Here is a 27,685-nt window from a genome sequence, read left to right on the forward strand (position 1 = left end):
AGGACTGCAGTATTGATAGGAGATACCCTAGTCAGAGGAACAGAATGAGGTCCTGTGGACTTCAAACGGACACCTGGATGGTAGTTGCCTCCCTAGTGTCAGGATCAGGGAGGTCACGGATCGGGTCCATGGCATCCTCAAGGGTGAGGGTGAGCAGCCAGAAAACTTGATGCATATTGGCACCAATGACATAGCTGGACAAGGTGAGGAGGTCCTGAAGAGAGATTTTAGGAAGCTAGGTAGAAAGCTGAGGAAAAGGACCTCCATGGTAGTAATCTCTGGATTGCTGCCTGTGCCACGTGCCAGTGCGGGTAGGGATAGGATGATTTGGCAGGTGAATGCGTGGCTGAGGAACTGGTGCAGGGGGCAGGGATCATTGGGATCTCTTCTGGGGAAAGTACAACCTCTTTCAAAAGGGATGGGTTACACCTGAACCGGGGGGCGGGGGGGGGGATCCATCATCTTTGCAAGCAGGTTGACTAGAGTTGTTCAGAAGGGTTTAAACTAATTTAGCAGGGGAATGAGAACCAGAGTGATAATGCTGAAGATGAGGCAGCTGGTTTACAAACAGAGGCAATGCCTAGTGAAGAGAAGCTGTTGATAGGGCAAAATTGCAGTCAACAGTATGAGCTGCAACATAAAAGGCAGACAAAATCGAAAAGGGTGAATAGAGGACTGAAGGTGTTGTATTTGAATGTGTGCAGAATACAGAATAAGGAACTTGAACTTGTAGCACAGTTGCAGATTGGCAGGTATGATGTTTTAGGCATCATTGAATCATGACTGAAAGAAGATTATAGCTGAGAGCTTGATGTCTAAGGATACACACTGTATTAAAATAACAGGTAGGAAGACAGAAGGGGGCGGCGTTACTCTGTTGGTAAAAAATGAAATCAAATAATTTGAAAGAGGTGACACATGGTCAGAAGGTGTTGAACTATTGTGGATAGAACTTAGGAACTGCAAGGGCAAAAAGACACTGATAGGAGTTGTAGACAGACCCCCAAACAATAGCAAGGATGTAGTCTACAAATTACAATGGGAGATAGAAAATGCATGCCAAAAGGGCAAAGTTACAGTAGTTGTGGGGAATTTCATTATGCAGGTAGATTGCGAATATTAGGATGCTGTTAGATGCCAAGAGGGGAAATTTCTAGAGTGCCTACAAGATGGCTCTTTAGAGCAGCTTGTGGTTGGGCCCACTAGGGGATCAGCTTTTCTGGATTGGGTGTTGTGTGGTAAGATCATAAGACCATAAGACATAGGAGCAGAGTTAGGACATTTGGCACATCGAGTCTGCTCTGACATTCAATCATAGCTGACTCTTTTTTCTCCTCCTCAGCCCCACTCCCCGGCAATCTCCCTGTAACCTATCAATCTCTGCTTTAAATACACCCAATGACATAGCCTCCACAGCTGCACGTGACAACAAATTCCACAAATTCACCACCCTCTGACTAAAGAAATTTCTCTGCATCTCTGTTTTAAATGGACACCCCTCTATCCTGAGGCTGTGCCCTCTTGTCCTAGACTCCCCACCATGGGAAACATACTTTCCACATCTACCATATCTAGGCCTTTCAATATTTGGATGGTCCCTCCCTCATCCTTTTAAATTCCAGAGAATACAGACCCAGAGCTGTCAAACGCTCCTCGTATGATAACTCTTTTCCCGGAATCTTCCTTGAGAACCTCCTCTGAAGTCTTTCCAGTGCCAGCACATCTTTTCTTAGATGAGGTATCCAAAACTGTTCACAGTAATCAAGGTGAGGCCTCACCAGTGCCTTATAAAGCCTCAGCATCACATTCCTGCTCTTGTATTCCAGACCTCTTGAACTAAATGCTAGCATTGAATTTGGCTTTTTCAAGACTGACTCTACCTGCAAGTTAACCTTTAGGTTGTTCTGCACAAGGGCTCCCAAGTCCCTTTACATCTCAGATTTTTGGACCAAAGTGCATAACGATGCATTTTCCAACATTGTATTTAACTTGCCACTTTCTTGCCCAATCTCCTAATTTGTCTAAATCCTTCTGCAGCTCACCTGTTTCATCAACACAACCTACCCCTTGACCAATCTTCATATCATCTGCAAACTTGGCAACAGAGCCATCTCTTCCATCATCTAAATCATTGATATACAGCATAAAAAGAAGTGGTCCCAACGGCAACCCCTGCAGAAAACCACTACTCACTGGCAGCCAACCAGAAAAGGATACTTTTATTCCCACTTGCTGCTTCCCACCAATCAGCCAATGCTCTAACCATGCCTGTAGCTTTCTTGTAATAGCATGGGATCTTAACTTGGTAAGCAGTCTCATGAGTGACACTGTATCAGAGGCCTTCTGAAAATCCACATATACAATATCCACTGTATCCCCTTTATCTATTGTACTTGTAATCTCCTCAAAGAATTCCAACAGGCAAGTTTTTCCCTTAAGGAAACCATGCTGACTTTGTTCTATCTTGTCCTGTGTCACCAAGTACTCCATAACCTCATCCTTAACAATTGACACCAATATCTTCCTGGGGTTGAGTCAGGAACGTTCACGCCGTGACCCTGTTAATCCGAAAGGAGACCAATCCTGACATTATGTGCCAAACCAAGTGATCCAATGAGTGGTAAAAGGATAAACCCTCGGCCAGCTGGAAATCATGAAAATCGTTAGCCACAACATCAAAGGCTTCAGCCACAGTAAAGCAGAAATCCTGGCAAACTTAAAACCGGACATCGTGTGCATACAAGAAACTCATAGTCTGAACAACCAACCCGATGTGCCAGGAATGCACTTGGCTATTGACTCCCCTAGCCAAACTTACGGAAGTGCAGTCTTTGTTAAAGATAAATCTATAATAATGAGCACAGCAAACATCCAAGCTAGCTCAATGGAACTTCTGAAAGTTGAAACAAAACACATAAATATCATCTCGATCCACAAACCCCCTAATGAACCATTCATGTGGCCACCTAACCTAGATCTCCAGGACAAAATGTACCTCATTATTGGTGACTTTACAGACGGAAGTGGTTCACTCTCAACAGAGCGAGAACAGGAGTTTGTAGGACGGGAGACAATATGGTGAAGTGGGGTTCAAAGACCAGCGAATCCTGTGAGTGTGGCGAAAGGGTGCAGAACAATGAACATGTTCTGTGCAAATGCCCACTCTCACCTGATTTACCTGACTCTGACCTGCTCAACATCAACCAAACAACACCAGAGTGGCTGGCTGTCTGGTGTGACAAGCTATGAATGAAAAAAACAATATCTTCCCAACCACTGAGGTCAGGCTAATTGGTCTATAATTTCCTTTCTGCTACCTTCCTCCTTTCCTAAAGAGTGGGGTGACAATCGCAATGTTTCAGTCCTCTGGCACCATGCCAGAGTCCAATGAGTTTTGAAAGATCATTACTAATACCACCACAATCTCTAACACTACTTCCTTCAGAAACCTAGGGTGCAGTTCACCTGGTCCAGGTGACTTAAGTACCTTTAGGTCTTCCAGCTTTTTGAGCACCTTCTCCCTTGTAATAGTAACTGCACTCACTTCTCTTTCCTCACACCCTTCAATATCTGGCACACTGCCAGTGTCTTCCACAGTGAAGACTGATGCAAAATACTCACATAGGTCAGAGGACATCTCCTTGTCCGCTGTTATTATCTCTCCGGTCTGATTTGCTAGCGATCCCATATCCACTCTCATGTCTCTATATTTTACATACTTGAAAAAGTTTTTACTATCTACTTTGATATCGTTTGCTAGCCTGCTTTCATATTTCATCTTCTCCCTCCTAATGATTCTTTTAGTTGCTCTCTGTGGGTTTTAAAAAGCTTCCCAATCCTCTGTCTTCTCACTAATGTTTACTTTGTTGTATGCCCTCACTTTTGCTTTTGCATTAGCTTTGACTTCCCATGTCAGCCACAGTTATACTATTTTATCATCTGAATATTTCTTTGTTCTTGGAATACATTTATCCTGCGCCTTCCTTATTTTTCCCAGAAACTCATGCCATTGCTGCTCTGCTGTCATCCCCCACAGCATCTCTTTCCAATATACTTTGGCGTACTCCTCTCATGTACCACTGTAATTTCCTTTACTCCACTGAAATACTGCTACCAGGACTATCATAACATTTCTCTTTTGACACACCCTTTCTATTTTCGATTGTAATCTGTGGTCCACGTCCCAGCTACTATTGGGAGGCGTGTACATAACTGCCATCAGGGTCCTTTTACCCTTGCAGTTTCTTAACTCAACCGACAAGAATTCAATATCTTCCAAACCTATGTCACATTTTTTTAATGATTTGATGCCATTCTTTGCTAACAGAGCAATGCCACCCCCTCTGCCTACCTTTCTATTCCTCCGACATAATGTGTAACCTTGGACATTCAGCTCCCAACTACAACCATCGTTGATAAACCAGAATTGATTATGGAGCTTCAAGTAGAAGAACCCTAAGGGGCAAGTGATCATAATATGATCGAATTCACCCTGAAATTTGAGAAGGAGAAGCTATAGTCAGATGTATCAATATTACAGTGGAGTAAAGGGAAATACAGAGGCATGAGAAAGCAGGTGGCCAGAATTGATTGGAAAAGAACACTATCAGGGATGTCAGCAGAGCAGCAATGGCTGGAATTTCCAGAAACAATTCGGAAGGCACAGGATATATATATATATATATATATATATATATATATATGTTCCAAAAAGGAAGACGTTTTCTGAAGGAAGGATGTTACAACCATGGCTAACAAGAGAAGTCAAAACCAACATAAAAGCCAAAGAGAGAACATATAACAGAGCAAAACTTAGAGGGAAGTTAGAGGATTTGGAAGCTTTCAAAGACCAACAGAAAGCAACTAAAAAGTCATTAAGAAGGTAAAGATGGAATACAAAAGTAAGCTAGCCAGTAATATTAAGGGGGAATGTCGACTCAGACCATGAGAGGCCTGCGTCGGGCATTTTCATGCCTTACAAGGCGCAGATTGGAAGTCTGTGTGGGGCGCCACTCCTCGCACAGACTAGAGCAATGTGTGATTAAGTGCCTTGCTCAAGGGCACAAACATGCTGCCACAGCTGAGGCTCGAACTAGCAACCTTGAGATCACTAGACCAACATCTTAACCACTTGGCCACATGCCCAACATATTAATAATAATAATTAATAATTAAGTAATATTAAAGAGGATACCAGAAGTTTCTTCAGACACATAAAGTGTAAAAGAGAGGCGAGAATGGATCTCAGACTGCTGGAAAATGATGCTGGAAAGATAGTAATGGGGAATGAAGAAATGGCAGACAAAGTGAATTAGCATTGTGCATCAGTCTTCACTATGAAGACATGAGCAGTATGGTGGAAGTTCTGGGTGTCAGGGGTCATGGAGTGTGTGAAATTACTATTACTAGAGAGAAGGTGCTTGGGAAACTGAAAGGTTTGAAGGTAGGTAAGTTACTTGTACCGGATGGGGTACACCCCTGGTTTCTGAAGGAAGTGACTTAAGAGATCATGGAGGCATTAGTAACGATCTTTCAAGAACCACTAGATGCTGGAATGGTTCCAGAATACTGGAAAATTGCAAATATCACTCCACACTTCACAAAGGAAGAGAGATAGAAGAAGGGAAACTATAGGCCAGTTAGTCTGACCTCAGTGGTTGGGAAGATGTTGGAGTCGATTACAAAGGATGAGCTCTCAAGGTATTTGAAGGTACATGATAAAACAGGCCAAAGTCAGCATGGTGCCTCAAGCAAAAATCTTTCATGACGAATCTGCTTACATTTTTTGAAGAAATAACAAGCAGGATCAACAAAGAACAATCTGTTGATGTTGTGTACTTGGATTTTCAGAAAGCTTTTGACCAGGTGCCACATGTGAAGCTGCTTAACAAGTACAAGCCCATGGTAGAACAGGAAAGATTCCAGCATGGATAAAGCAGGGGCTGATTGTTAGGAGGCAAAGAGTGAGAATAAAGGGAGCCTTTTCTGGTTGGCTGTCGGTGACCAGTGGTGTTCCACAGGGGTCTATGTTGGGACCGATTCTTTTTACGTTATATGTCAAAGGCTTGGATGATGGAATTGATGGCTTTGTTGCAAATTTTGTGGACAATATGAAGACAGATGGAGGGGAAGGTAGTTTTAAGGTAGTAGAGAGGCTACAGAAAGACTTAGACAGAATCGGATAATGGGAAAAGAAGTGGCAAATGGAATGCAGTGTCCAGAAATGTATGGTCATGTCCTTTGGTAGAAGAAATAAAAGAATTGAGAATTTTCTAAATAGAGGGAAAATACAAAAAACTGAGGTGCAAAGGGACTCGGGCGTCTTTGAGCAGGATTCCCTAACGGTTAATTTGTAGAGTGGATCTGTGGTAAGAAAAACCAATGCGATGTTAGCATTCATTTCAAGAGGTCTAGAACATAAATGCTATAATGTAACATTGAGACTTTACAAAGCACAGATGAGGCCTCGCTTGGAATATTGTGAGCCAGTTTGGGCTCCTTATCTTAGAAAGGATATGCTGAAACTGGAGAGGGTTCAAAGGAAACATATAAAACATAGAAAACCTACAGCACAAAACAAGCCCTTCGGCCCACAAAGCTGTGTCGAACGTGTCGTTACCTTAAAACTACCTAGGCTTACACATAGCCCTCTAAGCTCCATGTAGCCATCCAGGAGTCTCTTAAAAGACCCTATCGTTTCCACCTCCACCACTGCCGCCGGCAACTCATTCCATGCACTCACCACTCTCTGCATAAAAAACTTAACCCTGACATCTTCTCGGTACCTACTTCCAAGCACCTTAAAACTGTGCCCTCTTGTGTTAGCCATTTCAGCTCTGGGAAAAAGCCTCTGAATATCCACACAATCAATGCCTCTCATCATCTTATACACCTCTATCAGGTCACCTCTCATCCTCCGTCGCTCCAAGGAGAAAAGGCCAAGTTCACTCAACCTATTCTCATAAAGCATGCTCCCCAATCCAGGCAACATTCTTGTAAATCTCCTCTGCACCCTTTCTATGGTTTCCATATCCTTCCTGTAGTAAGGGGACCAAAATTGAGCACAGTACTCCAAGTGGGGTCTGACCAGGGTCCTATATAGCTGCAACGTTACCTCTCTGCTCTTAAAATCAATCCCAGGATTGATGACGGCCAATGCACCGTATGCCTTCTTAACCACAGAGTCAACCTGTGCAGCAGTTTTGAGTGTCCTATGGACTTGGACCCTAATATCCCTCTGATCCTGCATACTGCCAAGAGTCTTACCATTAGTACTATATTCTGCCATCATATTTGACCTACCAAAATGAACCACCTCACACTTATCTGGGTTGAACTCCATCTGCCACTTCTCCCCTTAGTTTTGCATCCTGTCGATGTCCCGCTGTAACATCTGACAGCCCTCCACACTATCCACAACACCCTAATCTTTGTGTCATCAGCAAATTTACTAACCCATCCATCCACTTCCTCATCCAGGTCACTTATAAAAATCACAAAGAGCAGGTGTCCCAGAACAGATCCCTGAGGCACACCGCTGGTCACCGGCCTCCATGCAGAATATGACTCCTCTACAGCCACTCTTTGCCTTCTGTGGGCAAGCCAGTTCTGGATCCACAAAGCAATGTCCCCTTGGATCCCATGCCTCCTTACTTTCTCAATAAGCCTGGCATGGAGTACTTTATCAAATGCCTTGCTAAAATCCATATACACTACATCTACTGCTCTACCTTCATCAATGTGTTTAGACACATCCTCAAAAAACTCATTCAAGCTCGTAAGGCATGACCTGCCTTTGACAAAGCCATGGTGACTATTCCTAATCATATTATGCCTCTCCAAATGCTCATAAACCCTGCCTCTCAGGATCTTCTCCATCAACTTACTAACCACTAGTCTATAATTTCCTGGGCTATCCCTACTCCGTTTTTTGAATAAGGGAACAACATCCGCAACCCTCCAATCCTCCGGAACCTCTCCCGTCCTCATTGATGATGCAAAGATCATCGCCAGAGGCTCAGTAATCTCCTCCCTGGCTTCCCACAGTAGCCTGGTGTACATCCCGTCCGGTTCCAGTGACTTATCCAACTTGATGCTTTCCAAATCTCCAGCACATCCTCTTTCCTAATATCTACATGCTCCAGTTTGGAGGTTCACAAACATGATTACAGGATTGAATGGCTTTTCTCATGAAGAACATTTGATGGCTATAGGGCTGTATTCACTAGAATTCAGAAGAGTGAGGGTTCCTTATTGAAATGTACTGAATGGTGAAAGTCCTTCACAGATTGCATGTGGAGAGGATGCTTCCTACGGTGGGAGAATCTAAGACCAGAAGACACAGCCTCAGAACGGAGAGGCATCCTTTTAGAACAGAGGCAAGGTGAATTTTCCTTAGCCAGAGAGTGGTGAATCTGTGGAATTCTTTGGCAGCTGCAGAGGCCAAATCTTCATGTATATTTAAGGCAGGGATTGATAGGTTCTTGATTGGTCAGGGCATGAAGGGATACAGGGAGAAGGCAGGAGATTGGGGCTGAGAGGAAAATTGGATCAGCCATGATGTAATGGCAGAACATACTTGATAGGTCAAATGGCCTAATTATGCTCCTATATCATATGTTTTTATGGAATTATGGAAAAAACAGGGTTCTCCTAAATTTATATACGACAGCCATATTCCCTTTTAAAAATGGTGGGTGGTGCAGGTACGATCCATTTTAGAACTATTAGTAACCCTAACCACATCAACACGCACAAAATGCTGGAGGAAATCAGCAGGCCAAGCAGCGTCTATGGAAAATAGCGCAGTCGCTGTTTCAGGCCAAAATCTTTCGGCAAGACTGGAGAAAAATTGCTGAGGGTAGATTTAAAAGGTGGGAGGAGAGGAGGAGGTGGGATCTTCCCCAGTCCTGTCAAAGGGTTTCAGTCTTGGGGAACTTTAGTCATTCAAGTATCCAGGAACTTCAGCAGGGAATGAGCCATTTGCTATAGAGGGTGGAACAGCAGTAACTTAGTATGGCCTTTCCACGCCTAATAATCATTGTGCATTGTGTGGAAATATAGTCTGTGTGTATACTTACATATTTAAAATACCACTTCAAAAATACTTTCTGTTCCTCAGTCTGCAACTTATTTCAATCCTAAAAAGGCTATAATTCAAAGAAAATATTTTACCTGCCATGCCAAAATCAAAAATCGCTAGATTTACTGTCATCAGTTCAGCGGGTTTTAGCTTATTCTTCTGTTTGATTGCCATATAAATCACATAACCATTTCCAAAAATTGATACAAATCCTTTGAAAAAGAATAAAAAAGAATTATGCTTAGTAACAAGAACATCACTTTCATATTTTCAGAACTTACTGTTAAAAGGAAGATATTTTCTAATCTATCCTATGAATATACTTGAACGAACTGGGACATAATTTTGAAGCCACTTACCTGTTTTCCTTTAATTCATACCCCAAAATTTCCTACTCTGTGCTATTCTTCAAGTACAGTTTTGGGCATAAGGTGTGTAGTCAATTGTAAGAGTGTAGTGACATCAGCTGATTGGTGTAATCTGACCCACAGCTGAATTCTATTTCAATATCACCATTCAACACAAAAAAGATGTTGCTAATTTTAATTTATTGAGATACAGCACTTCGAGCCATGCTGCCAAGCAATCCCCTGATTTAATCCAGGACTACCCACAGAACGATTTACAATGACCAATTAACCTACCAACCAGTACGTCTTGGATTGTGGGAGGAAACTGGAGCACACGGAGGAAACCCACATGAACACAAGGGGAATGTACAAACTCCTTACAGGCAGTGGTGGAGCAAAGGAAAATGAAGATGACTAAAAAGAAAAGCAATAATAAACAGTATACAATGTTGTTGTTTTTGCAAGAACCTTTGGATGGAATGTCAGAAAATTCTTCTTAGAATTACATAGAAATGCCAAGTAAATGCATACACATCAGAAATGGGCCGTTGGTCCACGGCAGTCCATACGGATACGTCTCCTCCTCATGAGCTGTAGCCTTAAACCAGCTGGATGGGTCTGTTTCTAGGTTCCTTTATTTACCTCTACATCAAAAGCTAACTAACCTATTCTTCATTTTGGTTTTCCTCTACATTCATTACCAACTGCGCAAATAAGTTTGAGTCTCACCCGAATATCAGATAAACCAGCGGTCTCCAACCACTGGGCCGCAGACCGGTACCAGGCCTCAAAGCATGTGCTACTGGGCCACGAGGAAACGATATGAGTCAGCTGCATCTTTCCTCATTCCCTGTCACACATTGTTGAACATGATGATAGGGTTGCCAACTGTCCTGTATTTGCCGGGACATCCCGTATATTGGGCTAAGTTGGTTTGTCCCATACGGGACCGCCCTTTTCCTGTATTTCCCCCGCTAAGGTAGTGCGTTCCTATGAAACTGTTAGTGCCAAAATGGCGTAAAGCAAAGAAGCTATTACCATTAATCTATATGGGAAAATATTTTGAGTGTTCCCAGACCCAAAAAATAACCTACCAAACCATACCAAATAACACATAAAACCTATAATAACTCTAACTTATAGTAAAAGTAGGAATGATATGATAAATTCACAGCCCATGTAAAGTAGAAATAATGTATGTACAGTGCAGTTGGGAAGATTAAGGCAAAACCGATTTGTGGAAAAAAAATCGGCACGTACGCGCATGCGCACGTCACATATGTGCACGTCACGCATGCGCACACGTGCCCGCGCAAGGCTTCGTGGTCATAGTAGTCTTTCTCTGGGTAAACAAGTGTCCCGTCAACACACACAAAAAATGCTGGTGAACGCAGCAGGCCAGGCAGCATCTATAGGAAGGGGTACAGTTGACGTTTCGGGCCGGGACCCTTCGTCAGGATTTGAGAGCTACTTTTGTCCCTTATTTGGGAGTGAGAAAGTTGGCAACCCTAACTGTAAAAGACATGTTAAGGTGAGTTTAACCCTACTTGAAAACCACCCGCTCCCCCCCGCCACCTGGTCGGCCGGTCCGCAAGAATATTGTCAATATTAAACCAGTCCGCGGTGGAAAAACGGTTGGGGACCACTAAGATAAACCACTATATTTCCTCAATTCCAAAGGTGTGGGTTTAAACTGCAATATTTTGATTCAGGGTAATATCCTAACCTACTAAGCATTATTTGCAGCATCATTACCCTCAATGAGGACCATGGACTTGCACTTAAAATGTCACTGCAAAGCTTAGAATGCAACTGAGAATATCGTAACTTTGAAGAGCAGGTTTCTAGAACAATGAAGCAACTGGAAACATCAGAGTATCTTCAACACAACATCCTGGGCAAAGAACCTGTACTATGCTGTATTGTTCTTTAGGCTGGAAGGGTTAGGTTGATGTTAGATTAAGTTAAAGGCTGGCACAACACTGTGGGCCAAAGGACCTGTACTGTGCTGCAATGTTCTATGTTCTTTGTTAGCACCACAACTCAGGGGAAACATAGACACAGACCGCAAAGCTACAATTTGAATAGGGTCACCAAAATTCAATAAAACAAGCAAACGTAAATGGTTTGCTCTTCCTTGTTTTAAATAATATTCACGATTTTAGTTACCTGTTAAATGTGTTTTTAAGAGAATGCATGACATAGAAACATAGAAGTGCTGTGCCGACCATGTAACCTACTCTAGAAGCTGCCTAGAATTTCCCTACCACATAACCCTCCATTTTTCTAAGCTCCATGTCTCTTATAAGACCTTGTTATATCCGCCACTGCCATTGTAGCTGGCAGTGCATTCCACGCACCCACCACTCACTGTGTGAAAAACGTACCTCTGACATCCCCCTTGTACTTACTTCCAAGCACCTTAAACCTATGCCCCCTTGTGTTAGCTATTTCAGCCCTGGGAAAATGCTTCTGGCTATGCACACGATCAGTGCTTCTCATTATCTTATACACCTCTATCACGTATCAGGTCACCTCCCATCTATCACTCCAGGTAGAAAAGGCCAAGTTCACTCAACCTATTCTCATAAAGCATGCTCTCCATTCCAGGATTAAAGACACTATCAGACTGTATTATCATGTGGAATTACAGAATACGCAAGCTGATAAGCATGAAAATCTCAGACACCTCTAAGCAAATATACTAATGTTCTAATTCTCTTCCTATGTGGGCTCGTGGCCAAGTGGTTAAGGTATTCGACTAGTGATCTGAAGGTCGTGAGTTTGAGCCCCAGCTGAGGGAACGTGTTGCTTATGCCTTGAGCAAGGCACTTAACCACACATTGCTCTGCGACGACACTGGTGCCAAGCTGTATGGCTCCTAATGCCCTTCCCTTGGACAACATCGGTGTTGTGGAGAGGGGAGACTTGCAGCATGGGCAACTGCCGGTCTTCCATACAATCTTGCCCAGGCCTGCGCCCTGGAGAGTGAAGACTTTCCAGGCACAGATCCATGGTCTCGCAAGACTAACGGATGCCTTTACTTAATTCTCTTCCTGTTATTTCCTATTATACACTACCTTCATTTGCAAGAGGAAAATTTGACAGTGAGTATGCATGGTACTCACTGTAACTTAGTGAGAGAGATGGAAAGAAAGAAGAGTGTCCAGTGTGCGCTAGGTATGCAGTATTGACACAGGAGACTGTGGATGCTGGAATCTGCAGCAACAAACACCTGGAGGAACTCAGTGGGTCAAACAGCATCTGTGGGAGGAAAGGAACTGTCGATGTTCTGGGTCAAAATATGCAGTGTTGGTGGGGGAGACTGAGGGTCTTCAATTAAAGGTGCAAGTCCTGGGAACAGAGACGATTTGGTGCTCCAAAAAAGCTGCTTCAGTGCAAGAAGATTAATGCTTTGACACCAGCTTTCAAGGAACGTAAGCTTGATTTACAATGCCATCTGGACCATTAGTCTTAACCTTTCTTCAATTCTTTTCAATCCTTCAAACCACGTAATTTCCATCATTCACACATTCAGCAATGATGCAGGTATCACTTCTATATTTCATGTCCGCATACATACTGGAAACCATTCAATCATAGCGGGCATATCATGCATACTTGCTGTCAGTGACTCTTACTTACAGGTAACGGTGGTAGATAGTAAAGGCATCCATTAGTCTTGCAAGACCATGGATCTGCGTCTGGAAAGTCTTGGCCTGGGCAAGGTTGTATGGAAGACCAGCAGTTGCCCATGCTGCAAGTCTCCCCTCTCCACGACACCAATGCTGTCCAAGGGAGGGGCATTAGGACCCATACAGCTTGGCACCAGTGTCGTCGCAGAACAATGTGTGATTAAGTGCCTTGCTCAAGGACACAACATGTTCCCTCGGCTGGGGCTCGAACTCACGACCTTCAGGTCACTAGTCCAATGCCTTAACCACTTGGCCACGTGCCCACACAATGGTTGTAGATAACAGGAAGACAATAAGAACTTTTCAGCATATTTGCTCAATTTGATAGCACAGCCTGTAGTATGTGTTTAATTCAAAGTAAACTGGCATTAAAGGGGATTGCATTGCAATGTATTCCACTAATCTTTTGTGCACAGTGAGTGGAACAAAACCAACATTTTAGAAGCCAGAGGAGGGATATGTACCTGATTGCATTCATAATGACCATTTACTATAATTGACAGATTAAGAAATTTCACCTGATGCATGAGTAAATTAAAATTAAGAAGGTTAATTAATGATCAAGAAGTCCAACAGGTGTGACAGCACAGTAAGGAGTAATGCTGAAATCCTCTAATAACGCTGAGCCATCACATATATACCCTAATTAGAGTAGAAAATTACAGCATGAATTAATTTTTTTGGTCAGTTATCAAATAGAATTATTTTCTTGAGGTAACAATGGACTAATTCACTTAATCAACCAATTTATAGATGCAATAAAAGAGACAGGATTAAAATTAGGGATACGTTCAGAATGAGAGGGGAGGGTGTCACCCAGTTAAGAGAGAGACAAGCAGGGTCATGCACCTTTGGAATTCTCTACCCCAGGTGGGCTCATTGAAGGAAAACCTGGTAGACATTTAAAATAAAAGAGGTCGGGAGGTATAGGGAGACAGAATGGGGAAATGGTGTTGAAATCAAAATTGGACCATAATGAACAGCTGGAGGAACAGTCTAGTGGAGCTACTTCTTCCTAGTGTCAACAGCTTGGGTTCAGTCCTGATTTCCGGGGCTGGCTGTATGTACTTTACATCTTCTCACCACTCTCACTTGGTGCTTTGGCTTCATCCTTCTGTCCCAAAGACAAGTGGGTAGAAAAGTTAACAGCCCTAATGTATACTAGAGTTAATGGGAATGTGGGGAATAATCTGATGATAGGGAAAATTAGTGGAGGAGTAGGATTGCTCCGTGACTTGGCCTAGACCCAAAGCCTGGCATGCCCTCTTTTCATGTTCCAAGGAAACTCACCAGTTCCTGCATTTCATGTTCAAATGGATTAATTCTGGGGCCAAATCCTGGCAAATTGAAAGGGAACTGCTTAAAATTTGATCATCTGATCAGATAGAAATACAAACGTTTGTAGATTTTTCTGAGTGATTATTCAGGTGCAAGGTATGAATCAGAGAAATTTAAAGAGAATTGTGCATGTGAGTGATGTTTAAGGTTAAAAGGGACAAGTTAAAGAGAACAGATTACTAATCTTTGTACAGTATTCATAATAAGGGACACTGAACTGCATTGTTGGTCAGCCCTAAACAACCTATCACAGCAGAACTGCTGTAGGTCAAATTTGGGAATTATAGTAATAGAGGAGAGGTGTTAGTCCTTGTAGTCATACACCTCTTCCTCCCCATCCCCATTCTTCTTTGCAGTATGAGGAAGGGCCATGACCATAAGATAGGCAAATTGCAGGGGGTGGACTGCAGAAGAAGGGAGATATTTTGGAAGGCACAGCAGCTCCAGACACCTAAACAATTGTTGTCAGCATTCTCAGTGGTGGTCTCCACTATCTTCCTTGAGGCTGCACTCCCATTAAAACGGCTCTGCTTTTCTCATTAACGGCCCTAGCTGATTTGAAAAATCATGTGCAAAGGTAAGGACCCTTATCCCAAAACGTAATAGTGGCAACGGGTAAGTTTTAAAATTAATCCAAGATGACTACCTACTTGTTGAAGTGTAGTGTGTTTTCTCTCTTCACAAGAGGAGAGAGAGATGGTTAAGTTTTAAAAAGCACAACACGTATCCCTTTGGAAAAGGAGAGACAGTCAAATTTTTTAAAAAAGTGGATGAAATTCATGAGTTCATAAGCAGTGTACCTGGTGATGATGATGACAATAATAATAATAAATAAGCAAAATGGCTGGCTACAAAGGAAAGATGGACATGTTTGATTGCACAAGAGATAACTCAATATTGTATACTGAATGAATTAAGCAGTATTTTAAAACAAGTGAAACAGCCAATGAAAAGCAAGTGCCACTTTTGTTGAGTGCATTGGGTGGAGAAGCATAAAGTTTGCTGAGAAGTTTGATTGCTCCAACCAAACCAGCCAAAATGAGCTTTGCTGATATCATGAAAGAAATGCAGGAACATTGAGAACCAAAATCATTGTTGATTGCAAAATGCTTTAGGTTTTGTAAATGGAATCATAAGGAAGGGGAGTCTATTTCAGCGTAAATGGCTGAGCTGAAGAGACTCTGTGAGCATTGTCAGTTCAGTGATGGACTCAATAATACACTGAAAGATCATCTAGTTGTGGAATCTTACAAGAAAGCATTCAAAAACAGTTCCTAACTGAAGCACAACTCATATTTAAAAAGCAGTTGAAATCACTGTGTCAATGGAAACAACAGACAGAGAGACTGGAATGAAATTGAGTGTAAACAAAATTGCAATATCTAAACAGGAACATGCCTGGCCAAATAACTGTGGTACGTTGTGGCAGGAGCCACACATACAGCAGCCCAATGCAGATTTAAAGGTGAAACCTGCAGAAGATGCAAGCAAAGTCGGACAATACAAAGAGCATGCTGACAAACAAAAATAAATGGACTGCACAGGGAAGAGAAAAAAATAAAAAGTCAAGATGCAATTTCAAAATGAACACCAATCTGCAAGACGTTGATGAAAAACCTGACAATGATGAGAGTGACACAGGAGTGGGTAGCCTTGAGATTTATGATCTGAAACCTAAGAATAGACAAGCAATATGGCTTACACCAGAAGTGAATGGCAAATTAACTAAAATGGAATTAGACCAGGGGTGTCAAACTCATTTTAGGTCACGGGCCAGACTGGGCAAAATGCGACTTCATGTGGGCCGGATCAGTTGTGCATGCGCAAACACTCACGCGCGTGCTCCCACAGCTTTTATTGCCTTCGTTTTTTCAACCTGCTCTCATGTGTCTCAGTCTCTGCTATAACTACAAAGTGTTTCACTTTACAAATTTCGTTTCTTATGAAGAAGATTGCCTAGCAAGCATTATTTTTATGATTGGTATTAACTTACAGTCGTAGGCTACAAGAAAGTTGTGATGAGCGAGAGAAAAACGATGCTATTTTGGCTAAGATTGTTTTGGGAGCCATACCCTTTCCATTAATAAACCATTTGAGATCGAACATTAGCAGACACAAATGTCGACCTAATGAAACAAATTGTAAATGTAGGCTACACAACTGCACCTAATTTTTATTAGCCTGCTTCCAGCAATCAAACTAAGACAAGGAACACAGTTAGCCTCTAATTTTTATTGAAGTGATCACATTTACAATAATAGTCAGAAAATGAATGAATCACAATACTATGACACTCAATATTTCATAATGCATTTTGCTTACATGTCGCAGTGCATCGAACAGTGTCACTCATTTTTCACTTGCTGCTTCCAGACACCTGACATCTCTTGGCTTTAACTAGCCTGTCAACATCAGGGAGCAGTTTCTAGGCGGTTGTGATTTTCATAATGTTTGTGTGTCAGTTTGGATTTGTTAATGTTCATTATGGAGAACGCCTGCTTACAGAGATATGTTGTCCCGAACTTGCAAAGGCTCTTTGAGGCAAAGTCTGTCATCTTGGGGTACATCAGTCCCAGGTATTGATAGAATGAGTCCAGACTCACAGTCTCAAATTTATATTTCAAAGCTGAGTTACACTGAATTTCAATTAGTTCCATTTGGAGTTCCTCCAGCACATCTGACGCTGCGTTGACAGCAAACGGCGAGCAAAATAGTGAGAATTCCTTCTCGAGCTGAGTGAAGACTTGGAAATGATTCTGAAACTCACTTTTCAGCTGTGATACTTTGTCCTTGTACCTGTCCATGTTGTCATTATTCCCATGAGCGACACACACAGACTGCAAAGAGGGGAAGTGAGCTGGGTTGCTCCCAGATAGTTGCATCTCCCACAGGCCTAATTTAATTTGAAAGGCATGAATGCTGTTGCAGTATTCCATAACAAGTTTGTTGCATCCTTGTATGTTAACATTAAGCACATTTAAGTGCTCTATTATATCCACGAAAAATGCAAGATCGTGAAGCCAGTCTGGGTCATCCAACTCTGCCAGTGGTTCCCCTTTCTCATTCATGAATAGTCCAATTTCTGCACGAAATTGAAAAAAACTTTTGAGCACAACTCCTCTGCTCAACCAGCAGATTTCAGTGTGGTAGGATAGGCCGTGTCCAATATTACTTTCGGACAAAAGAGTGTCAAATTACCAATGGTTGAGACCCTTGGCTCTAATAAAATTATCTGTTTTGATTACTACATCCATGACATTGTCCATTTTCAGGCTCCTGCTACATAACGCCTCTTGGTGTATAATACAATGAAAATTCCAGAATTCCTGCTGTGGATTCTCTGTCTGAACTTTCTCTTTGGGTTTCGCAACAACACCTGCCTTTTTCCTGACCATGGACAGTGCGCCATCTGTTGCCACGCTGACAGCGTGACTCCAGTCAACCCCCAGTCTGTCCAAGGCCTCGACGAGGCTGGAGAAAATGTTGTTTGCCGTTGTGGTGTTTGTCATGGGCACCATCTCCACAAACTCCTCGGTGACGGTCAAAGATGCATCAACACCATGGATAAATATTCCCAATTGAGCTACATCAGTCACATCAGTACTCTCATCAATTGCAATAGAGAAGGCAATAAATAACTTCACTTTGTCTTTTAGTTGACTGTTCAAATCTCCTGCAAGGTCCCCAATTCTCTCTGCAACAGTATTTCTTGACAAGCTGATATTACCAAAAACCTGTCTCTTCTCAGGGCACACCAGCTCAGCCGCTGTCAGCACGCATGCTTTGATGAATTCCTCCTCTGAGTATGGCTTCGACACAGCAGCAATAATATAGCTGGCCTTGACAGCTCCATCATGAGTCTCTCAACTTTTGGTGAACACTGATTGCTGTCTTTTCAGAGCTGCTTCAAGCTCATTTACCTTTTGCGTTCTGAGTCATCCTGCGTACTTGTCATATTTTTCTCCGTGTGACGTCTCATAGTGTCGTTTGATATCGTACTCTTTTGCCACAGCCACTTGTTGTGAGCATATCAGACACACAGGTTTGCCGTTGACCTCACAGAAGAAAAAAATGATCTTTTCAATTATCGTTGAATATCCGACCTTCGATGTCAACTTTTCTTTTCTTGAACCACAGCAACGAACAGTCTCAGCCTTGCTACAGGTGTTACTTACCTGCGTACTCTGTGTGTTTATATTGACGACGTAAGTGGGGCCCTAGTGGTCTTCAGTGCAGGGTGGTAGGTGCTTACGCACAGCGGGTGGTTAACTGCCGCCGTTTGTTTTCTAAGTACACACAACAAGCTGCTGGCGCAGCAGGCAGCACAGACAGCGGCGGGAGAGAGAGAGCGGCTGCCGTACAGATACATAATATATGGTCATGAATATACTTTTTTTTTCCCAAATCATCCCGCGGTCTGGATTGGACCCCTTCGCGGGCCGAATGCGGCCCGTGGGCCAGTAGTTTGACACCTCTGAATTAGACACTGGCTTGGCTGTTTCAGTCATTCCATAAAATGAGTTTTAAGGGCATTTTCAAAGATACTGAACTGAAGGCTGAAGATATCCAACTAAGAACTTATACTGGAGAAAAGATAATTCCTGTGGTAACAACATTCATTACCATGAAATACAACAACCAACAAACCACACTGGGATTGTATGTGGTAAATTAAGGAGGGCCAACACTGTGGGTCATGAGTGGCTGAGACAGCTACCATGTGATTGAAGATACATCCACCATTTGCATGCCATATACCCTGCAATAGAATCAACTGAAAGCAAATTAAGAAAGGTACTGGATGATGCTGCAGCAGTGTACATGGATGGAATTTGAAAACTCAAATATATGAAAGGTAAAGTAGTGTTAAATGAAAATATCACACCCAAGTTTTACAAAGCCCATCTGGTTCCTTATACCATTCAGTGATAACGTAGTCAGTGAGTTAGACTGCCTGGGGGCTAAAGGAATTGTTTTCAAGGTTGAGTGGAGTCCATGGGCAACACCAGTGGTCCCAGCAGCCAAAACGAATGGTTCTGTCAGGATCTTTGGTGAATTTAAGGTCACTATCAACCCAGACTGAAAGTAGATCAATGCCATCTGCCCAAGATAGAAGATATCTTTGCAAACACTTCTGGAGGAAAATACTTCAGTGAAGTGGACTTAGCTAAGGCCTACCTACAGATAGAAATAGATGAAGTATCCAAAGTGTTTCTCACCATAAACACTCACAAAGGGCTTTATCACTATAATAGGCTTACTGTTGGAATATAACCTGCACCCGCACTCTGGCAGAAAGCTAAGGCTCCCCAGGCACTCAGTGTTACCTGGATGACATCGTAGTTACCTGGATGACATCATTGTTACCGCTGAGGATGACAACAAAATCTCAAGGCAGTGTTAAAATGATCAGATGATTATGAAGAAACTAAGCATCACCTACTGTCGTCACACCATTAACACACAAAGATTACACGTGTGCTGAGAAAATTCAAGCAGTGGTGGATGCCACAAGGTCAACGGAAGTGCCACAATTGTGGTCCTTTTTAGGATTTGTCAATTACTATAACAGGTTCTTGCCAAACCTGGCTACTGTGCTCCTCCCCGTGAACTCATTGCTACAAATCGGGAAGAAATGTCAATGGACAAAGCAGTGTGAAATAACTTTCCAAAAGGTAAAGGAAATTGTGACATCAGACACTATATTCACACATCATGATCCATGTCATACCGTGAAGCTTCACAATTTCACCTCACTTTATGGTATAGGTGCAGTGATGCACATGTCCTGAGTGATAGAAATAAATGACCCATAGCCTTTGCATTATGTTCCCTTACCACTGCAGAGAAAAATTACACAGATTGACAGAGAGGCCTTGAGTCTGTTTGGGCTGTAAAATGTTTCAACCAGTACTTGTACGGGAGAGAATTTACCCTCATTACTGATCATCAACCACTAGTGTCCATTTTCAATCAACTGAAAGATGTTTCACTAACAAACGCAGAGATGGGCTCTGGTTCTTGGAAGACACAATTATAAGACTGAATTCAAGATCATTAAAATGATGATGGCTTGTCCCATTTATCCTTGGAAAATGAAATACCTGAAAAATTTACAAAAGAGGACACTCCTCTTGATGTATTCTCCCTAAAACAAATCAAAACTCTCCCTATTATGGCAGAGATGATCCAGAGGGAAATGAGAAAAGACCCCACACTGTCTCAAAAAGGCTAGAATGTGCAGGAGAAACTCCAGTACCCCTATTTTTATGAGATCAAGAAGAACTTGCCCTTGATGGAGATTGCCTTATGTGGAGATAGAGAGTTGATATACCATCCTAGCTGAGAGCTGAAGTGTTGGAAAAGCTACATTCCGGTCCTCTATGTCAAAATGAAAGCATTGGCTCAAAGCTTTGTCCGGTGCTCAGATTGAGTAGCTTACCATGTATTGGTCAGGATATCAAAATGTCTAGAAGAAAAGAGCCCAGAGCTGTCAGAACCAATTCCTGCAGTCCCAGAGTCAGCTCTTACTACTGAAATGAGCTTTTTCTGATATTGTGAAAGTAATGCAATGCATGAACATTTAGAACTGAAACCACTGGTGATCGCAGAATGCTCAAAGGGGAGTCTACATCAGAGTGTATCGCTGAACTGAAGAAATTGTCTGAGCATTGTCAGTTCAGTAATGGGCTTAATGATGCACTGAGAAATCATTTAGTTTGTGAAATCTTGCAAGAAAGCATTCAAATATGGTTCCTAACTGAGGCACAACTCACATTTAAAAGAGCATATAAAATTTCTATATCAATGGAAACAGCAGAGATGCAATTGGGTTGAAGTCAGGAATGAAAGTGAACCAGAACAAAATTGCAATGTCTAAACAGAAACTGGCTTGGCCAAACAACTTGTGTTACAGTTGTGGTAGGGGTTCACACACACAAGACCAAGTCAAGATTAATGGCAAAACTTGCAGAAAATGCAAGAAAGTAGAACACATACAAATGGTACGTCAGGTAGAAAAAATAAATGGACCACACAGAATAAAGGAAAAGATAAAAAAATCAAGTTGTGGTTTCAGAACAAGAACTAATCTGCATGCTGTTGATGAAAAACCTGATAATGACAAGAGTGACACAGAACTTAATAGCCCAGGGACTTACAACGCAAAACCTAATGACAGACAAGCAATATGGCTTACAACAGAAGTGAACAGCAAATTAATTAAACTGGAATTGGACACTGGTTCAACTGTTTCAGTTGTTCCATAAAATGAGTTTGAACAAAATTTCAAAGAGACTGAACTGAAGCCTGCAGATATTCAGCTAAGAACTTATGCTGGGGGAAAGATCATTCCAGTGGGAATAACATTTGTAACAGTGAGATACAACAACCAACAAGCCACAGTGGTATGTGCTTACAACAGGAAGGCCAGCATTGTGGCGCTGTGGTTGATTACATCCACCATTTCCATTAAACATTCCCAGCACAGAGTCCACTGAAAGCAAATTAAGAAAGGTACTGCATGATGCCACAAGGATAGCATTGGGAAACTCAACAGTAAAACAATGAAAATGTCACATTCAAATGTCACAAAGCCCGTCCTGTTCCTTATACCATCTGTGATAAAGCAGCCAGTGAGCTAGTGAGGAGGATGGAGAAATTCTTTCCAAGGTTGAATGGAGCCCATGTGCAATGCCAGTGGTGCCAGTAGCCAAGAAAAATGAGTCTGTCAGGACCTGTGGCAATTTGAAGGACGCCATCAAACCAGTGCTGAAAGTAGATCAATACCCTCTCCCCAGGATAAAGGATACCTTAACCGAGCTTTCTGAAGGGAAACACTTCAGCAACATGGAATTAGCTGAGGCCTACCTGCAGAAGGAGATAGAAGAAGAGTCCCAAGTCTTTCTCACCTTAACCACTCACAAGGGGCTTTGTCACTATAATAGGCTTATTTCTGGAGTAGCATCTGCACCTACACTGTGGCAGAATGCTATAGACCAGGTGCTTCAAGGGTGCTCAGTGACCCAGTATTGCCTAGGTGACATCATTGTTATCAGTAAGGATGACCAGGAACATCTCCAAAATCTCTAGACTGTGTTAAAAAGATTAGAAGATTGTAAGTTCGGAGCACAACACAACAAGTGTTAATTTTATAAACCAAGCATCATTTACTGTGGTCACACCAACAAGTCATAAGGAGAAAAGTGTGCTAAGAAAATTCAAGCAGTGGTGGATGACCCAAGGCCAAATTCCAGCTATTGCTGCTTTATCATCATCCCTGCCAGTGTTCTTTTCCAATCAATTCTGGCCAAATACTCTCTCATAGCTCTGAAATTCCCTTTGCTTCACTGTGATACTGATACATCTTCAGTATGCTGGATGAACTCAGCAGGTCGGGCAGCATCAGTCAGAAACGATGAGTTGACGTTTCGGGCCGGAACTCTTCGTCAGGACTGAAGAATGAAAGATGGGAAGGATTTGAAGAATGCTTGTAGCGTCAGTTGATAGACCAGTAATTTGAAAGACAAAGGGGTGGGGGAGGGGAAGCATTGACATCATAGCCCTGAAAACAATGGGTAGTAGAAGAAGGAGGCGGAACCATGAGGGAGTTGGGGGAGGGGGTGGAGTGAAATAGGGATAGAGGAAGGGAGGGGGAGAGAATTACCGGAAGTTGGAGAATTCTATGTTCATACCAAGGGGCTGGAGACTACCTAGACAGTATATGAGGTGTTGCTCCTCCAACCTGAGTTTAGCCTCATCATGGCAGTAGAGGAGGCCATGTATGGACATATCAGAATGGGAACGTGAAGCAGAGTTGAAGTGGGTGGCTACCGGGAGATCCTGTCTGTTGTGGCGGACAGAGTGGAGGTGCTCGACGAAGCAGTCCCCCAAACTGCGTCAGGTTTCACCGATGTAGAGGAGGCCGCACCGGGAGCACTGGATGCAATAGATGACCCCAACAGACTCACAAGTGAAGTGTTGTCTCACCTGGAAGGACTGTTTGGGGCCCTGAATGGTTGCAAGAGATGAGGTGTAGGGACAGGTGTAGCACTTATGCTTACAGGGATAAGTGCTGGGTGGGAGATCAGTGGGGATGGACGTGCGGATAAGGGAGTCGCGAAGGGACCGATCCCTGTGGAAAGCGGAGAGGGGTGAAGAGGGAAAGATGTGCTTAGTGGTGGGGTCCTATTGAAGATGGCGGAAGTTGCAGAGGATAATGTGCTGGATCCGGAGGCTGGTGGGGTGGTAGGTGAGAACAAGGGGAACTCTGTCCCTGTTGTGGTGGTGGGAGGATGGGGTGAGGGCCGAAGTGCGGGAAATGGAGGAGATGCGGGTGAGGGCATCATTGATGACGGTAGAAGGGAAACCACGATCCTTAAAGAAAGACAACATTTGAGATGTCCTGGAACGGAAAGCCTCATCCTCGGAGCAGATGCGGCGGGGACGGAGGAACTGGGAATAGGGAACGGTATTTTTGCATATGGCGGGGTGGGAAGAGGTATAGTCGAGGTAATTACGAGAGTCAGTGGGCTTGTAGAAGATGTCAGTGGACAGTCTATCTCCAGAGATGGAGACCGAGACATCGAGAAAGGGGAGAAAAGTGTCCGAGATAGAGTAAGTGAATTTGAGGGCTGGGTGGAAGTTTGAGGTAAAGTCGATGAAATTGAAGCAGCACCAATGTAGTCGTCAATGTACCAAAGGAAAAGTTGGGGAGCAGTACCAGGATAGGTTTGGAGTACAGACTGTTCCACATAACCAACGAAGAGGCAGGCATAGCTAGGGCCCATGCGAGTTCCCATAGCTGCACCTTTAGTCTGAAGAAAGTGGGAAGGGCCAAAAGAGAAGTTATTAAGTGTGAGAACCAGTTTCGCCAACCGGAGGAGGGTAGTGGTGGTGGGGAACTGGTGAGGTCTATTATCCAGGAAGTAGCGGAGGGCTTTGAGGCCTTCTTGATGGGGAATGGAGGTATCAATCCAGCCCTCAAATTCACTTACTCTATCTCGGACACTCCTCTCCCCTTTCTCGATGTCTCGGTCTCCATCTCTGGAGACACATTGTCCACTGACATCTTCTACAAGCCCACTGACTCTCATAACTACCTCGACTATACCTCTTCCCACCCCGCCACATGCAAAAATGCCATTCCCTATTCCCAGTTCCTCCACCTCCGCCGCATCTGCTCCAAGGATGAGGCTTTCCATTCCAGGACATCTCAAATATCGTCTTTCTTTAAGGATTGTGGTTTCCCTTCTACCATCATCAACGATGCCCTCACCCGCATCTCCTCCATTTCCCACACTTCGGCCCTCACCCCATCCTCCCGTAACCACAACAGGGACAGAGTTCCCCCTGTCCTTACCTACCACCCCACCAGCCTCTGGATCCAGCACATTATCCTCCGCAACTTCCGCCACCTTCAACAGGACCCCACCACTAAGCACATCTTTCCCTCTTCACCCCTCTCCGCTTTCCGCAGGGATCGGTCCCTCCGCGATTCCCTTATCCACATGTCCATCCCCACTGATCTCCCACCTGGCACTTAACCCTGTAAGCATAAGTGCTAAACCTGTCCCTACATCTCATCTCTTGCAACCATTCAGGGCCCCAAACAGTCCTTCCAGGTGAGACAACACTTCACTTGTGAGTCTGTTGGGGTCATCTATTGCATCCGGTGCTCCCGGTGCGGCCTCCTCTACATCGGTGAAACCCGACACAGATTGGGGGACTGCTTCGTCGAGCACCTCCGCTCCGTCCGCCATAACAGACAGGATCTCCCAGTAGCCACCCACTTCAACTCTGCTTCCCACTCCCATTCAGATATGTCCATACATGGCCTCCTCTACTGCCATGATGAGGCTAAACTCAGGTTGGAGGAGCAACACCTCATATACCGTCTAGGTAGTCTCCAGCCCCTTGGTATGAACATAGAATTCTCCAACTTCCGATAATTCCCTCTCCCTCCCTTCCTCTATCCCTATGTCACTCTGACCCCTCCCCCAGCTCCCTCATGATTCTGCCTCCTTCTTCTACCACCCATTGTTTTCAGGGCTATGATGTCAATGCTTCCCCTCCCCCACCTCTTTGTCTTTCAAATTACTGGTCTATCAACTGACGCTACAAGCATTCTTCAAATCCTTCCCCATCTTTCATTCTTCAGTCCTGACGAAAGGTTCCGGCCCAAAACATCGACTCATCATTTCTGATTGATGCTGCCCGACCTGCTGAGTTCATCCAGCGTACTGAAAGTGTTGCTTTGATCTTTTACAGCATCTGCAGATTATTTTGTGTATACTGATACATCTGACTTTAGCTTCTTCTCAGATTTCAGGGTGAATTCAATCATATTATGATCTCTTGGCCTGAAGGAACCAGTGATTTTCCCACCTGATTTTCCCAATCTACCTGCAAATTGAAGGCCTCATGACTATCATAACACTGCTCTTTTGGCACGCAGTTTCTATTTCCCACTGTAATTTGTAGACAACATCCTTACTACTGTTGCAGTTCTTTAGCTCTATCTACAATGATCCAACACCTTCCAACTCTATGTCACCTCTTTCTAATGAACTGATTTAAATTTTTACTAACAGAGCAACGCCGACCCCTCTGCCTTCCTGCCTTTCCTTTCGATACAAACTGTATCCTTGAGCATTAACCTCCCAGCTATGATCTTCTTTCAGCCATGATTCAGTGATGCCTACAACATCATACCTGCCAATCTGCAACTGTGCTGCAAGTTCATCTACCTTATTCTGTATACTGCGCGCATTCAGATATAATACTTTCAGTCCTGTATTCAACCTTTTTAATATTGTCCGCCTTTTACATTGCAACTCATCCTGTTGATAGTAATTGTGCCCTATCAACAGCCTCTCCTCACTACATATTGCCTCTCTTTGTACACCAGCTCCCTCATCTTCAGCACTATTACCTGCCTTCCCTATGATACTTCTTGCATATATATATATACACGCAGCCAAGGACACTAGTCGCACCATGCTCAACCTTTCGATTCCTAACTTTGTCTGATGTCTTACCAACATCTGCCTCCACAACCTCTCCACTAACTGTTCTGGCACTCTGGTTCCCATTCCCCTGCAACTCTAGCTTAAATCACACCATGCAGCATTAACAAAACTTACTGCTAGGATATTAGTCCCACCAGTCCCCCTTCAGTTCAGGTGCAAGCCAAACCTTTTGCACAGGCCCCATATTCCCTGGAAGAGAACCTAATGATCCAGAAATCTTATGCCCTTCTTCCTACGCCAATTCCTTGGCCACATATTAAACTGTATAATCTTCCTAATTCTGGCCTCATTAGCATGTGACATGGGTAGTGAGATTGCAACCCTGGAGGACCTGCCCTTTATCTTAGTTTCTAACTCCCTGAATTCCCTATGCCAAACCTCGTCACTCGTCCTACCCATGACATTGGACCACGACTTCAGGCTGTTAACCTTCACATTTAAAAATGCTGAGGACTCGATCTGAGATATCCCAAACCCTGGCACCCGGGAGGCAACATACCTTCCAGGAATCTCATTCTCACCCTCAGAACCTCCTGTCTATTCCCCTAACTAACGAATCCCCAGCACCACTACGTGCCTCATCTCCCCACTTCCCTTCTGAGTCACAGAGGCAGACTCAATGTCAGAGACTCAACTGCTGTCACTTTCCTCTGTTAGGTCATCCCCTCCAACTGTATCCAAAATGATATACCTGTTGTTGAGGGGGATGGCCACAGGGGTACTCTTCATTGGCTCCTTAACTCCTTTCCTTTTCCTAACTATCACCCAGTTTCCTGTGCCCCTCACCTTAGGTCTAACTACCTCTATATGTCCTATCTATCACTCCCTCAGCCTCCTGAATGATCCAGCATTTATCCATTTCCAGGCCATACTGCTTAATGCAGACTTTTAGAAGCTGCAGCTGGATGCACTTCTCACAGTTGTAGTCAGCATTGACACTGAAGGTCTCCCTGCCTTCCCATGTCCTGCAAGAGGAGCATTCAACTATCCTGCCTGGCATCTCTACTTTCTTAGCTGAGCAGATATAAAGAAGGGAAGGAAAAAAGCTTAACCTTGAGCTTTTCTTTTCCTTTGTTTTCACTAACTGAAGCCTCGAAGAGCTAAAGCCTCAAGATCACCATGCTGATTCTGTCCACTGAGACGATGGCCGTTGCGTTTGCTCCTGCCTTCCTTTAATTTGCTCTTGCTAAT

General features: G+C 43.5%; 1 protein-coding gene across 1 annotated transcript in view; it reads right to left on the bottom strand.

Annotated features, from left to right (window-relative positions):
- The window catches only part of opn5 (opsin 5), a 54,465-nt gene that overhangs the window by 11,818 nt on the left and 14,962 nt on the right, over window positions 1-27,685 (bottom strand). Inside the window, exon 2 of the mRNA XM_072279094.1 lies at window positions 9,175-9,294. Coding sequence (XP_072135195.1) covers window positions 9,175-9,294 — 120 coding nt within the window. The remainder of the gene's footprint in view (window positions 1-9,174; window positions 9,295-27,685) is intronic.

This window comes from Mobula birostris, chromosome 2 (genome assembly GCF_030028105.1).
Source record: "Mobula birostris isolate sMobBir1 chromosome 2, sMobBir1.hap1, whole genome shotgun sequence".
Lineage (NCBI taxonomy): Eukaryota > Metazoa > Chordata > Chondrichthyes > Myliobatiformes > Myliobatidae > Mobula > Mobula birostris.